General features: G+C 50.4%; 5 protein-coding genes across 5 annotated transcripts; 3 read left to right on the top strand and 2 right to left on the bottom strand.

Annotated features, from left to right (window-relative positions):
* Positions 1 to 491: 491 nt before the first annotated feature.
* Positions 492 to 3458, bottom strand: grc3 (putative RNA processing protein Grc3). The gene is made up of 4 exons (XM_073770414.1): positions 3372 to 3458; positions 2903 to 3302; positions 2723 to 2846; positions 492 to 2673 (listed from the first exon to the last, which is right to left on the bottom strand). Exons 1-4 carry the CDS (start codon positions 3406 to 3408, stop codon positions 742 to 744), a joined length of 2493 nt encoding a protein of 830 aa, XP_073622914.1. The 5' UTR covers positions 3409 to 3458; the 3' UTR covers positions 492 to 741.
* A 105-nt stretch (positions 3459 to 3563) lies between these two features.
* BDV14DRAFT_183733 (DNA-directed RNA polymerase I subunit RPA34) lies at positions 3564 to 4716 on the top strand. Its single transcript, XM_073770413.1, has one exon. It carries the CDS (start codon positions 3751 to 3753, stop codon positions 4477 to 4479), a length of 729 nt encoding a protein of 242 aa, XP_073622913.1. The 5' UTR covers positions 3564 to 3750; the 3' UTR covers positions 4480 to 4716.
* A 1085-nt stretch (positions 4717 to 5801) lies between these two features.
* Positions 5802 to 10906, top strand: atg26 (UDP-glucose:sterol glycosyltransferase). Its single transcript, XM_073770412.1, has 4 exons — positions 5802 to 6016; positions 6109 to 7590; positions 7643 to 10204; positions 10258 to 10906. Exons 2-4 carry the CDS (start codon positions 6280 to 6282, stop codon positions 10513 to 10515), a joined length of 4131 nt encoding a protein of 1376 aa, XP_073622912.1. The 5' UTR covers positions 5802 to 6016; positions 6109 to 6279; the 3' UTR covers positions 10516 to 10906.
* Positions 10907 to 10944: 38 nt separating this feature from the next.
* On the bottom strand, positions 10945 to 11944 carry BDV14DRAFT_183729 (tubulin-binding prefolding complex subunit PAC10). The gene is made up of 3 exons (XM_073770411.1): positions 11845 to 11944; positions 11312 to 11783; positions 10945 to 11242 (listed from the first exon to the last, which is right to left on the bottom strand). Exons 1-3 carry the CDS (start codon positions 11865 to 11867, stop codon positions 11156 to 11158), a joined length of 582 nt encoding a protein of 193 aa, XP_073622911.1. The 5' UTR covers positions 11868 to 11944; the 3' UTR covers positions 10945 to 11155.
* Positions 11945 to 12611: 667 nt separating this feature from the next.
* On the top strand, positions 12612 to 14065 carry BDV14DRAFT_154708 (TMEM199/VMA12 family protein). Its single transcript, XM_073766656.1, has 2 exons — positions 12612 to 13024; positions 13095 to 14065. Exons 1-2 carry the CDS (start codon positions 12743 to 12745, stop codon positions 13881 to 13883), a joined length of 1071 nt encoding a protein of 356 aa, XP_073622910.1. The 5' UTR covers positions 12612 to 12742; the 3' UTR covers positions 13884 to 14065.
* Positions 14066 to 14093: the final 28 nt, after the last annotated feature.

Below are 14093 nucleotides of genomic sequence, written 5' to 3'. Positions count from 1 at the left end.
TATACCCAACAGTGTTGTCAAGTACTAATGAGCAGAGGCAGTAGTCCTGACGTCCTACTACTAGCAAGCAAAGTCCAAACTGCGAATCGCTCGTAGACAGACTAACTACTGAGAACGACTTTACCTAGAAATCTGCAGCCTAGCACCGCGACCAAACCAAACCCAGGTCCCAAGTTCCAACCCAACCCAACCAAAACAAAAGCAGACCTAACCTCCCAAACATTCAAAGAGGCGCATAAACGAACTCCCGACGATCATCACATGGATAAGCGATCCAGATCTCACGTCTCATCTAGACTAAACGCAATCTCATGTTGGGCGCCAGGGCCCAGTCTGTCAGGCCGCGATGGACTAGTTGAGCCGGCTGAACTCTATTGCACAGGCGACTGGGGCTGGGGCGGTGTTTGAGTTTGGCTGTTTTGCTTATTTTTGTTAGGTGAGTGGTGGATGATGCTTTTGTTTTGGTTTGGGTTGGGTTGGGTTTGAAATGGTCTCATTTCAGTTTAAGTTGATCAGCCAGTAGAACTAGTAATTTCGATAGCCTACTGGACTCTTGGTACCTAGCATCTGAGCACTGGGGCTCCGTACGCAGGAACAAAACCATATCGGAGAACATGCCAATGAAACGAGCGCCTAGGATATCATATTGTCCCATTTTGATTCCAAGTCCTATATGCAACTCTCTAATCTCTAAAATGTGTCTTTCAGAGAAGTAGAATCTTCCGTAGAAGGTACCATAACCTAATACCCAACCTCATCCTCACTATCCGGCCCCGCCTTCTTCCTCAATTTCCATAGCGCCCGTTGCTGCGCAGCCTCATCTTGCCTTCGTCTTCCGTGGTCTTCAACGACCGTCATGTAGGGGACGTCCTTGGATACCCTTACGCGCTCGCGGAGGAGAGAGAGGGCTCGTTTCTTCTCGGTCTCGGTCATTTCCAGCACAGCATCATCCTGCTCTTCTCCGTTCTCAGTATCGGCTTCCGCCTCGGCCTGGTTACTTCTCTTTAAGGCGCGCTTGAATCGTCTCTCTTCTGCTCGTGCGGCGTAGTATTCTTCCGCGAATGCCCAGTTAGGTGAGTCGACTTGGCCTCTTACGAGAATGAGAGCTTGGCCTTGCGATAGGGTTTCGAGGAGGGTAAATGGATGGATTGGTGTGAGGAGGTCGAGGGTTTGCGAGATTGTGTTTATGGAGCGGATCAGAGCAAGACCGAGACTTCGGGATGAGGAGGGATGCAACGGTGTATCTGTTCCCGGGCCGAGGGTTAGGTAGGGCAGGGATTCTTTCGTTGGTGTTGTGAGGGTTTGGATGTGTGGGATTAGAGTGTTCGCGATGAGGTTTGAATCGTCCATGTCGATGTCTTCGTTGTCGTTGTCGATGTCGTCTGCTGGTTCTGAGGAATCGGTGTTTTGAGTGTTTGATGGGAGGGCCTTTGCTGATTCCACGGCGACGACGCCCACAACGGCCCCATCTAGACTCTCGCAGAGGAGATCGGGACTAATCTGGGAACCCAGCGTCATGATAGCCTGGATCCCAGTATTTGGACCGGCATATTTCACCTGGAAAGGCCTAGTCTTGAGAATAGGTCGCTCAAGCCACATAGGATGATTTACGCCTTTTGGCGTGTTCAAGTGGAAGTACGATTGCATCTGCATAGAGCGGAGCTGGGCGCTCGAGCGGCTGACGAATTCCGTAGGTTGGGAGGGGAGGATGGTTAGGGGTGTTCGCGACCCGTTGGCTGCCTGCATTAGGGGCTCGACGACCTCCATTGGTCCTTTCTCACTCATGTAGACAACGTCTGAGAGGTTGAGAGAGCGGATGAGGTACGTTGCGACTTCGAGGCCCAGGCCGAAGATCCAGCCGGGGTAGTTGATTATCAGAGGGCATTGAGGGTAAGTAGCTAGGAGAGCGCGGTATCGTTCCACAAGGTTTGTAGCGGCTGCGACGTAGTGATCGGGATCTTCCTTCGGTGATGTAGCGCCAATATGGTGTGCTCGAACGATTGAGCCATCGCGCTCTTTATCCAGGGAGGGATGCGTAAAAGGTGGTCCAAAAACAGGAGACCGAAGATGCGCAAGGGAGATCTGGCCCATAGGCGAGAACTCGGGTTGGCCTGGATCGAGGTCAAGGAAAGCGACGCCATCAGTGTTAGCGTAGTTGGATTCGGTCTGCGGCGCCGGACTGAGGAGGTGGTTTAGGAGGTAGCGGCTGAATGTCGATTTACCAGATGCCTTGGGGCCGCAGACTAGGACTTGGAGGCGACCGGATCGTTGCGAGAGAGATTTAATCGCGGCGCTCCATTGCTTTTCGAGGTGAAGGGGACGGATGTGTCGGTTTAGTGGGTCGTCTGTGGATGTATGGAGAACAGAAAATGTTCGTCTCGCATCGGAACCGGCCGTTTTCAAGCTGAGCTTGTCTGCTGGCGTGTTTCCGCTATTCCACACCCGCTGGTACAATGGCGATAGATCCCTCATGCGGGTGATCCCGCTATGGCATGATTTGAACTCAACCTCCGCTGCTCCTTCGACACCAGTGACGCATTTGATCACGGGAAGTGAGTGCGTTGAAGGGGCGTAGACTCTGTATACGCGAGGTGAAGGGTGTAACTTGGCACCCATCAAGCTCACAACTCCCCGCTTGACCCAGAGGTCGTAGTGGCCGATGAGGACTATGCTCTACAAGTTGTCAGTATAGCCCGTGGACATAAATCTGCATCAGACGTACCATCTTTTCCTTGATGCGAACGCAGAGGGTCTTCTCGTCGCTGTAGACGATGTTACTCTTGTTCAACCGCATCTTTGAAAGAGCGAACTCCATAGTCATCGTCGAGTCGGCAGGTTGTTCATAGCTATAATCTTCAGTCAGCCAATATTCCATGGGCCGGTAAGGACGGACTGTACTTACCCATCCTCAGCGGGCGGGACAGCCATGACACCGGCCGATTTCTCCTCCGCAGCATCCTCGTCCTGCCCCTCTGATTCCTCACCAGAGGAAGATTGGTCTTCGTCGTCGGGAGAATCAACCTCCTGCTTCTTGCTGCGAGTCTCCCGAGTTTTCTTCTGAGCTGCTTGTGGCGCCTTTTCGGCCTTCACTGTTGTCTGTCTCGTAGTCCGCCTTGTAGTCCGCTTCCCCTCATCTTCCTTCGCGATAATTTGCGACTGGGTTTCTTCCAATGATCGTCGAGGTCTCTTCGAAGGGGGCTCAGCGACCGGTTCTGTATGCGTCGTGGTCTCTGTAGTGACAACCGTTTGTGTCTGCGCCTGTTGCATTCGCACTTTGCGCGCGGCGACAGCGCTCAGCGGAGCTAGAAAATGATTGTTAGTGACACTGCTGCGGCTTTGAGGGTGTCGAGTGTGGTTATGGGGTAGTCTACCTGCAGCTTGCTGTTTCTCAGCTTTCCTCTTCATCATGGTCTCGCCGATGAGAATTTGTTATGTCTTGCGGGAGCTTTTCAGCTGTGATGAATTATTTCATCGAGTGCCTAGTCAATAATTTCTGCGGAGAATCGGCGGCGATGGTCCGTGCTCTGCGGAGCAAAAAAAAGTTGAGAGCGTTTTGCGAACTTCCGCTCCAAGGTCGCAACTGCTCTCTCTGTCTTCAACGTTGATACCCTTGTTCTACTTGCATTTACTTTTCGGAGAAATAGTTTGAGACCTTCCGAACTGGTACTCGATCGGGCTTTAGCTGGTACTTTCGGTTTTCACGCAAACACCTGAGTGCGCCTCCGCAAGCTTAACACCTCCGCCCCGACCATGGCCGCCGAACCGCAACCCTACAAGCCTCCCATAGGCTTCAAATCCGCTAGCAAGAACCAAGCGGCTTCCTCAAACACATCCCTGTCCTCTCTCAGTGGCAAGCAAATCTTCCACATCACAGCGCCCGCCTCCCTCCCTCTCTCAAAAGTCAAAGAAGTTTCGCTAGCAGGCGCCTTGAAGGGCGAGCCCATTCTCGAGCACAAGGGCAAGCAATACGGAATCCCGGGAGACAATCTAGCGCAAGGCGACGGCCATAATCTGACATTGTACCTCTACGACCCCAAGACGCAAACGTACCACAACACCGTAAGGAAGGTCCCTACGTATCACATCCAAGAGACAATTGCGCTTCCTGGTGGGAAAGAATTTGAGGAGGCATGTGTCAAGACCGCAAAGGCGCTTGAGAAGCCAGCAAGAAAGCAACCTAAGCATTTGAAGATGCGATTCAGACCAGTTGGCAGCGGTGATGCGCTGCCTGAGACGCTGGGTTCGAGTGACGAGGAGTCTGAAGGGGAGGAAGCTGGATTTAAGATGCCGCAAGGGCTTGAGAAGGAGAAGGAGAAGGAGGAGAAAAAGAAGCGGAAACACCAGCAAACAGAGGGCGATGGCAGCCAGGCCAGGAAGAAGTCCAAGAAGCACTCTTTGGACAACGCTGATGGTGAGGAGAAGTCTAAGAAGAGTAAGGACCGGGATGGAAAGAAGAGGATGAAGTCTGAGAAGGCTTGATTTGATTGTTTGAAAAAATGTTTGCTCAAAAGCTTAGCGATAGACTGTTATTTCACACGCATCACGACATAATTTCTTTGTGCGCAGCTCGCAGTAACCTCCGTGTACTATTCCCGAAGATGGACCATGGTTTTTGGAGTGATGGATGATATTCTGGCACGGAAGCGCTGCCTGTCTGAGCATACCACTAGACGCAATTACCCGCTATAGATCTGGATTACCCAAGGACGAATGCCCGCTGGATATTACAGCTTTTGGATTTCCTGGTCTCGCTCTAAGTCTGTGAGGTCGTGGCCGTGCACTGTAATCAGGTTTCTTGGGAGGCTTCCAGGTCTTGCCATATTTGCCTATCTGTATCAGCCGATCGACGCATTGTAGTCCTGCATTTATTGCTTCCAGCTCTTCTAGATAGGATTTTATGTGTTGGAATGTGGGCGTGTAGTAGCCCTTGGGACGGAAGCACACCTGGAGACACACCATATCCATCTCACGGTGTAGATGGGCTCTTCGAGGTTTGAACCACATATTGGAGAAGCCTTTCAAGTTGGCTTGTTTGCAAGTAGGTGTGGAGGCTGTAAAGTGAGAGATCCTAAAACATTGATAATTCATTGTAGTTCTCTGGTTCTGGTCCCCAGGCCTCGGATTCTCACTCATCCCATCACAGTCTCCTAGAAAGGAGGGCCACGAGTCCCTAGATACTATAAGCTGAAGCTCTAGAACAAGTTCCCAGCAGGTGATTTAGACAGTGGAAGAGATACTGATGACCGCAAATGAAGGCTCAAGCTCTCAAATAGTGCTGCAGACAATCGTTTACGGTGGCAGATGCAAGAGGGTCCACTCTGGTTGACACCCCCTCAGGAGAGCCTGAGGGGTGTGGGATTTATACGACATTGATTCCAAGAAACATTGAAGAATATTGCATCGGAACTTGACCTGGGAAGCGTCGAGCTTTGATGTCTTCAGGTGGCAGGGCCCGGAGACTGCTCACTGCTCACGGACGTCAACCCCAGAGAATCCACTAGCCTAAAGCGGCTAGAGGGTCCTTCTCCATGGTGGCTCCATGATTGATCTGCCTGCCCATGGAGAGTACCTTGGACACCGCAACACATATGCACTCTAGCTTTGCCTGAATTCTGAGGAGCTGAGCTTCATCATCCATACCGTTCTTTACGTGACTCAATATTCCGGATGACATAACTCATCTGCAGCGCATGTCATTGGAGGGATAGAGCTTCCTCATCACATGCAACAACGCTGATTGGCTCGGACCTCAGCACATGGACCAGCTGATACAGACAAGTGACGCCAGAGAGACAATCCATCTACAGTTGTCGCTGCATCGCCCTCGCCTACCTTGACTCGCATCACTCGTGCTTCTCTACACAATACGCCTTTCCTGTCTTGTCATTCTCGAGACCCTGTCATCACCTCTTTGACCCAGAATGACTCAAGAGCCCCAACCCGTGTCGCTTTGACGGCTGGCGTTCCACATTCCTAGCTCTTCCTAGCCCTTATCAGTTGATGGAATGGGCAGTGGGTAGCTCTCCCTTGTTCTTGCATTTGCTCTTGTGGCTCTTTGTTCAGCTGATTTCGAATGATATGATATTGACGACCTGGCTGTAATCCCAGTTTTACTTTGATTCCTCTCTTTTGCGTCCCCATCGTGACCTTTAGCGACCGCTCTATACCCGGTACACTGTTCGAGACTCTGTCACCTGGTCGGCGTTTTTTATTACCTTCCTTTGACAAGAAACAACGACAACCGCCTACTTCTACCCGACTACTCCTTCACATTTTCCAATGATGCCACCCTCAATAGACGATGCGGCCCGCCGAGCGGAGCAAAGATCTAGCGCAAGCAGGCAGTCAACACCCACGAGACGCAATTTTACGAGCTCCTTCCCCGAACGTTTCGAAGACGGTCAGGATGATTCTCAGATGGACTTTACTGCTCCTCCCGGCGACAACAAATCTCGCAGCGGCATGCACTACATGCAGCAGTCTGTACTGTCTCTAATCGCCGCCGTAGGAAGCCGAGCGGATACACGGATGCGGCTTGATGGCTCTAGCGACAGCGAGGAGGAAGCGGGATCAATCTCTGATGTGAACACAAGAATATCTTCCGGTGCACAGAAAGCGGACACAGCTTTGCAAATACCGTCGGGCCCCGCGACGAGAAGCACTTCGAAGGAAAGAGGTCGTCCTCACCGGAGGTCAATATCCGAACACAAGTACTTTCGCCCTTTCAAATCAGTGTCTGTCAACCAGAGTAAGGAGAACATTACGACCGAGAACCCTGGGTCTGCTACGAGCGGCAGGCTATCACCTTTCCCGACGCTCCCACGCCCACGAAGTGCGACACCTAGGGCTGCCCCAGTACTGAGCCGTATGGTTGAGGCTCGAGCCCTCTTAGAGAGCGAAAGCTGGGAGGAGGGCTCTCAGCATGCGGGCGAGGGAAAAGAACCCGACCATGAAGAATTTCCAGCCTCTCCCCTCTCTCTTCAATTGATGGAGATGTTTCATTTCGCTGCTCCCGAGAAAATCATTGTTGAGTACCCATGTTCTTTGCTACAAAACATACTTTTGCAGGGATATATGTACGTGACCGAAGGACACGTCTGCTTCTACGCCTACCTTCCCAGAACATCCACTGTCGCGATAAAGTCCGGCTATATCTATAAGCGTGGCCGACGGAATCCCAAGTACAACCGTTATTGGTTTACGCTAAAGGGAGATGTCTTCTCATACTACGCTAACCCATCCAACATTTACTTTCCAAGCGGACAAATCGATCTTCGATACGGCATTTCTGCGTCGCTCACCGAACCCAAAGAAAAAGGAGCAGAGTCAAAGGAGTTTCAAGTGACAACCGATCATGGGACATACCATTTCAGAGCAGACAGCTCAGCGAATGCGAAAGAATGGGTTAAATCACTGCAAAAGGTCATTTTCCGGACACACAATGAAGGCGAAAACATCAAGCTCTCGTTCCTATTTGACGAAATTTTGGACATAGAGGAGAGTCCAATGGTCGAATTTGCGGAGACGTTCAAGTTGCGCGTCGTTGAAAGAGGAGAAGGAGAGGCCTATGCTGTCGACGAAGTCTGCGAGGTAAATGGTGTGAAGAATGAATAATTGATACTCATTGCTAATATGATTGCAGCACTACTTTACGTTCTTCAAGTCAGGTCGCGACGCGTTTGATCTACTAAAAGGTCTTATCCGTGCTACTCCTATGAAGAGCACTTCTCGGAATACATCGCCGCGGCCACACTCAACGACTCGGTACAAGAGGTCTCAAAACAGACAGTCTTTGACTAGTGGACAAGGTAGATTGGCACGACAGCAGCCTGCAAATAGTGACAATCTGCGTTCTGATATTTATATAGGAGACTCACCTCGTATCAACGAACAAGACTCGACACATTCGTTTGTCAACTCCCTCGACCAGACAACTGAGTCTTCGGCAGTGTTGCAGTCGGTAACAGACACGGCAGACTCAGCGAGTCAGATACTCAACCGAAGCGACGTCTTTCAATCTCCCACGATTCATACCTGGGAGCAGCGAACCTCTGGTGGTGCAGCACCTCATCAGCAAAATGCAGACGATATCAACAGGTCGGTGACTGGGCATGGCTTCGGTGGACTTTCCGCAAGGGAAGAGTCTGGAGCTCCGTACGCCAGTGGCGACATGTCAGACTCCAAAGATTCCTCCCGGCTCTACTCTTCGGCATCATTGAACGACCTTGTTAAAGCTGGGAAGTATCCTCTTCAGCGCGCTGCTGGTATTGCTGGATACTTGAAGAGTCGTTCAAAGGAAATGAGCAACCTCCTGGCGACGGAGTCCATGGGCTATATTGAAAAAGTATCAGGGATGTGGGTAGGCGGTCGAAGGCATTACGGAGATACTGAAGGCATCCTACCGGACGACCGTGTATTCTATCCTCAAAGCCCCGAGGAGAGCTTACGAGACGAAGAGAGCTTCCGTGCTCATTTTGCCCTCCCGCCTTCAGAGCGACTTGAAGCGACCTATTTTGCATACCTGCAACGCACTCTTCCGGTTTATGGCAAGATTTATATCAGTCAAAACAGACTATGTTTTCGAAGCCTTTTGCCTGGTACACGCACGAAGATGCTGCTTCCGCTGCACGATATCGAGAATGTGGAAAAAGAGAAAGGTTTCCAATTCGGGCACTATGGACTTGTCGTTGTTATCCGAGGCCATGAGCAACTGTTCTTCGAGTTCAGGGCTGCAGATGCTCGCGACGACTGTGCCGTCACTGTTCATCAAAGAATTGAGTCTGCCCGGTTCCTGGCTGAGTCGGCGCTGTTATCGCAGCAGGAAAATGACGAGTCAGAGGCGGCGCGCACAGAGCACAGGCTACTACAAGAAGCCCGTCTGAATGCTTCTGGGGATCAAGGCTCTACTCCGCATCTCAGCGAGTCCTCGGAAATTCGTTTCATTTTTGACGATCCGCGAGCCTCCATTGTCAATTTCAAGCCGCCTCAGTCTCTGCGAATAACGTGTTTGACTATTGGTTCACGTGGTGATGTACAGCCGTATATCGCTTTGTGCAAAGGGCTCCTCAAAGAGGGGCACAAGCCCAGAATTGCGACTCACGCGGAATTTGAACAATCAGTACGTGAGCATGGCATCGACTTCGCCCCTGTTGATGGTGATCCGGCTGAGCTTATGCAACTGTGTGTCGAAAATGGAATGTTCACCGTGTCTTTCCTCAAGGAAGCGAAAGCCAGATTCGGGAGCTGGATCGATGACCTATTGACGTCTGCATGGAAAGCCTGCCAGGGCAGCGACCTTCTCATTGAATCGCCAAGTGCAATGGCTGGAATTCATATTGCCGAAGCCCTCAAAATCCCATATTTCCGTGGTTTCACTATGCCCTGGTCGAGAACACGAACATATCCTCATGCATTCGCAGTGCCTGATAATAGAATGGGTGGAATGTACAACGCATTCACCTATGTGATGTTCGACAACGTCTTCTGGACGGCCATTGCTGGCCAGGTCAACCGCTGGAGAATGAACGATCTTCGGCTAAAGGCCACCAACATGGACAAAATGCAGCCTAACAAGATCCCGTTCCTTTACAACTTCTCTCCGTCAGTTGTGTCGCCGCCTGTGGACTTCCCAGACTGGATCCGTATCACTGGATACTGGTTCCTCAGCGAAGGCCACAATTATAAACCTCCAAAAGAACTCTCAGGCTTCATCGAGCGTGCGCGACAAGACGGGAAGAAGCTTGTCTACATCGGATTCGGATCGATAGTAGTGTCAGACCCAGCCGCACTCACGCGAACTGTTGTCGAATCCGTCCAGAAAGCGGACGTTCGCTGCATCCTCTCCAAAGGATGGTCAGCTCGTCTCGGAGACCCGTCCAGCACAAAGGCAGAGATCCCGTTACCGCCTGAGGTTCACCAAATCACCTATTCCGTCCCCCACGACTGGCTCTTCTCAAAGATCGACGCCGCTGCGCATCATGGCGGTGCTGGGACTACAGGAGCGAGTCTACGCGCTGGCCTACCGACCATCACTAAACCGTTCTTTGGTGACCAGTTCTTCTTTGGTGGCCGGATTCAAGACCTAGGGGTCGGCATTTGCATGAAGAGGCTCAACGTCAGCTTTTTCTCTCGCGCCCTATGGACAGCGACACATGACGAGCGCATGATTGTGGGAGCCAAGCGGCTCGGGGAGAAGATACGGAGTGTAAGTTGTCTCGACAATTGAATGATTAATGAATCATTGCTAACCCATAACAGGAGGATGGCGTCGAAACAGCTATACAAGCCATCTACCGCGATCTCGAATATGCAACCGACCTTTCTCGGCAGCGCGCTAAGGTCTCGTCCATGGTAGAGAATAAGGATGACGACATCGAAGATTGGACCATGGTCGACGAGGACAACAATTTTGACACCCTCCGGAGCAAAGACAAATCGATATCGGAAATTGATTATCATCCTGATCGAGCCTTCTTCGGTAGCGTGACGACGAACGTTGCCGGCTCTTCGAGGTAGACACTTAGCCAAACGTGTTTCTACCCTTTACGATTTACGACATTACCTTGACTTTATGACTCCTAATACTGGGATACGATTCACTTTATCACTTAACATATCATGTTCTTTTTGCCTATTCGGCTTGATGTCTTTCTCGTTTCTTCTGTTGGCATCGAGACATCTCTGTTCTAGACTGTTATTTGTTCTGTTTCTACTCTCTACTATGCGTAGATTCACAGCTACGCTATTTTTCGTTTATGGTACACCTCCTTTGGTTGAGCATCTAGAGCGATGTCTGTTAATGCCTATCATGATACACGACGGCGTTATATGGCTTGGGTAATGACAATCTATGCCATGATTCTTCGATGATCTCCTTTCCGCACTAGATGGTAGCTTATCATGACAGAGCATGAATTAAAAATATTTGTAATGATGACAACAGAGTGCTGATATACTAATTTTGTTTATTTTCGTCTCTGGGCTGCCAGAGATTTAGTGTACCAATTCATGTACCTACACCATATATTACACCCATATATGCTCAGATAGGTATTTCATATCACCGACTGGCGAAGCAATATTAGGTTAGTAAGTAGCCAGCTACTTCTCCCAGTGCCACTTCACCATCTCCCCTCCACTTCATGATCCATTATCTCTATTTCTTCTCCTCCGCATCACCCTTCTCCTTCCTCCGCTGCACAACATCCCAGTTATAAACACGCGCCGTAGCGACTTCTAGTGTCTGTACCAGAAAGAATCAATTAGCTTGTCTTCCAATAAACGAAAAAGGAAAGAAAAGGACTGAACGAACCGTAATCTGCTCTCTCAAAAACTCCAAATCCTCATCACAGTTCGCCAGACTCTCCTGTGCAGCACTCAACTTCTCACTGAGCATCCCCACCGCCTCCCCAATCGGATAAGCAAGCATCACATTAGCCCCAAGCCACAAATACACTTCTTCCGTATCAGTCGGATCAACAGTCGCGCGTGCATAAAGCGTATCGTTAAGTTCGAAATTCGTTTCTAGCGCCTTTGCGTCGGGGTTCTCCTTTTGTGAGTGCAGGAATGTCACCATTTCCAGCGTCTTCTTGATATCGGGGATTTTTTCGCGCAGGCCCGTTGCGCGGCGGGACGTGTTGACTTCCATGAATTGGTACTTGGAGATCATTTCTTGGAAGGAGCGGAGGGTTGGTTCGACGTCTGCTCGGGTTGTTACGTAGTCGGAGACATTGTCGACGAAGGGGGCGACGGGGATGCCGCGGGGGTTTGTTTGCGTTGGGGCTCTGGGGGGTGTTAGTTGTGCGGGGAGGAAATTGAGAATTGATAGAAGGAGGAAGGGCATACGGTGTTGTCTTTTTGTCTGCCATTGTGTCTGTGTTTGGCTGCGTGATGGTGATTGAGGGGAGAAGAGGAGGGGGAGGGGGAAGCTGGAGCTTTGGCGGGTTGACTTGTTGCTGGAAGAAAAGCGAAGTGATAGAGTGCGGGTCTCAGTATTGGGGGGGGCCAATCATGTGACATCATATCTTATCGGATTGGCCCCACTGTTCTTGCTTCTATACTGGAATGTCTTTTGGATTTGAACAGCTAATGGTTGTCTGAAGGATGACCATGAGGCTATGTTGGCTATTGCCTGGGCTCTGGGGATTATGATTTAACCTTTCCGTATCCTGCAGCAAGCGACGTTGCCTAGCCTTCATCATTTCAATTCCTTGGTTCTTACCTAGGGAACTACCTAGTCATCCAGCAATCTTCCAGCTCACGTTTGTTGGCATTTACTTATATGCCTTGGTTGCTGGCCCTGTTCACATCTCGAATACTCTCTTATCTTGAGGATCCAAGCAGCATGGTCAGTCTGAAATCCGCAATAAGTGCAGATTGACACCGTAAGTCTCTGACCCGGCAGAAACATATTTAGTCGACGTTTGAACAACAGAAACCATACAATCTTGGTTTATTGTTTCTGCTATAACGCAGGCTGAATTTCGAATATCTGCGAAGCCATCATTCTGAACATTGACCGCGGCGCAAGACCTAGGGCTGAAGCCAACCTAAGTTGCCCGGGATTCCTGGTCTGGATGAAAACCTTAGCGGATGCCTGGATCTCAGCATCTGCGGAGTAACCTAAGCTCCTCACCAACTTCAACACCGACCTCCGCCCCACCATTTCAACATTCTCTTACAATCACAACCTAATTATCATGGATTCAACGAGCTAACATCGATCTCAAACCGATATTCCAAAATGGTTAACCTTACAATAACACCCCCACTCCTCTCCGCCATCGAGGCGATTCCTCCGACACGCCGCAAAGACCTTAACCTCGATCTTCCGGACACCGAATCCCTTGCGCTAGGGAGACCAATATCGCATGAGTCGATAATCCAAATATCGCGACATTTCCGCTCCGATTCCCAAAATGTCGACAGTAATGAGAATGAGACCGCGAAAATCGACAGAAGTCTAAATGCCCTCCTCCGCGGAACAAAGCTATACATTCCGCCACCACCACCTAAGCCGGAACCTGTACGCGCCTATCCCCTTCTGATATACCATCTAAGATAATACGATTACTGACACCTATAATGATATACAGAGCCCAGAATACCTAGCCCACAAAGCACGCCTCGTAGCCGCCTACGAAGAAGACGCGTACACGCGCATGCTGCATAACCCCTCTTCCACACACATATCCTCCGCAAAACCCTCATCCTCACTCTCGAATCCATTCGACTCAAACGCATCAAAACTAGCCTCCCTGCACGACCGCCACGCATCCCTCGAAGACCCATCGTACAAAGACCCGCTTACACCAAGTCTAGTCCTAAATATTTTCCTCTCGGTCCTGATAACGGGATTCGCAGTGTACTGGGCACTGAGTTCGTTCTCGACGCCGGAATTCTTAACGTCCGGTGTTGTAAGGAGTTGGTCTTCCTCTTCGTCTTCGACAGCGGCGATGGAAGCGGCGGGGAGAGGAAGAGGGACGGTTCTAGGCGGTGGGCTGGGAGTATCTGAACCTGTTAGGGTCCTCTTGTCGCTTTTTGCGGCGATTGGGGTTGGTGTTGTCGAGGTTGCGATTTATGCCATTTACCTTGGGAAAATTGAGGATGCGAGGGGGCGCGAGAAGAAAGTTAAGGAGAAGAAGGTTATCGTTGGGCCGGTTGAAGGTGGAGATGCGGGTGAAGATGGTGTGAATATTGATGAGAATAAGGAAACGGATAAAGAGAAGGAAGTCATCTGGGGAAGAGGACCAAATGGCGGGTTGAGGAGGAGAGTCCGTGAGAAATGGGAAGAGAACCTGAATGAAGTGACGGAAGATAAAGAAGATAAGGATAAGGATGGGGACGGGGATGGGGATGAGGATGAGAAGACCAAAAACCGGTAATGCAGCAGTAAGTGCTTTTCCACGTTGACCTGGACTCATCCTCAGCAGTTGTGCACTCTGCTCGACGGACAGAACCAGATTCAGCAAACGTTACAATGCCAAATACAGGTGAATGTACGATATCACCCATGTACGATACAACCAACTCAATACCTACATAATCGAATACAGCAAGAAGTTTATGAAATCCGAAAAGAAGTTGGTATTATC

Source organism: Aspergillus stella-maris, assembly GCF_047715825.1.
Source record: "Aspergillus stella-maris strain CBS 113639 unplaced genomic scaffold BDV14scaffold_90, whole genome shotgun sequence".
Lineage (NCBI taxonomy): Eukaryota > Fungi > Ascomycota > Eurotiomycetes > Eurotiales > Aspergillaceae > Aspergillus > Aspergillus stella-maris.
Note: the sequence above shows the minus strand (reverse complement) of the source record. Positions and strands in the feature narration are given on the sequence as shown.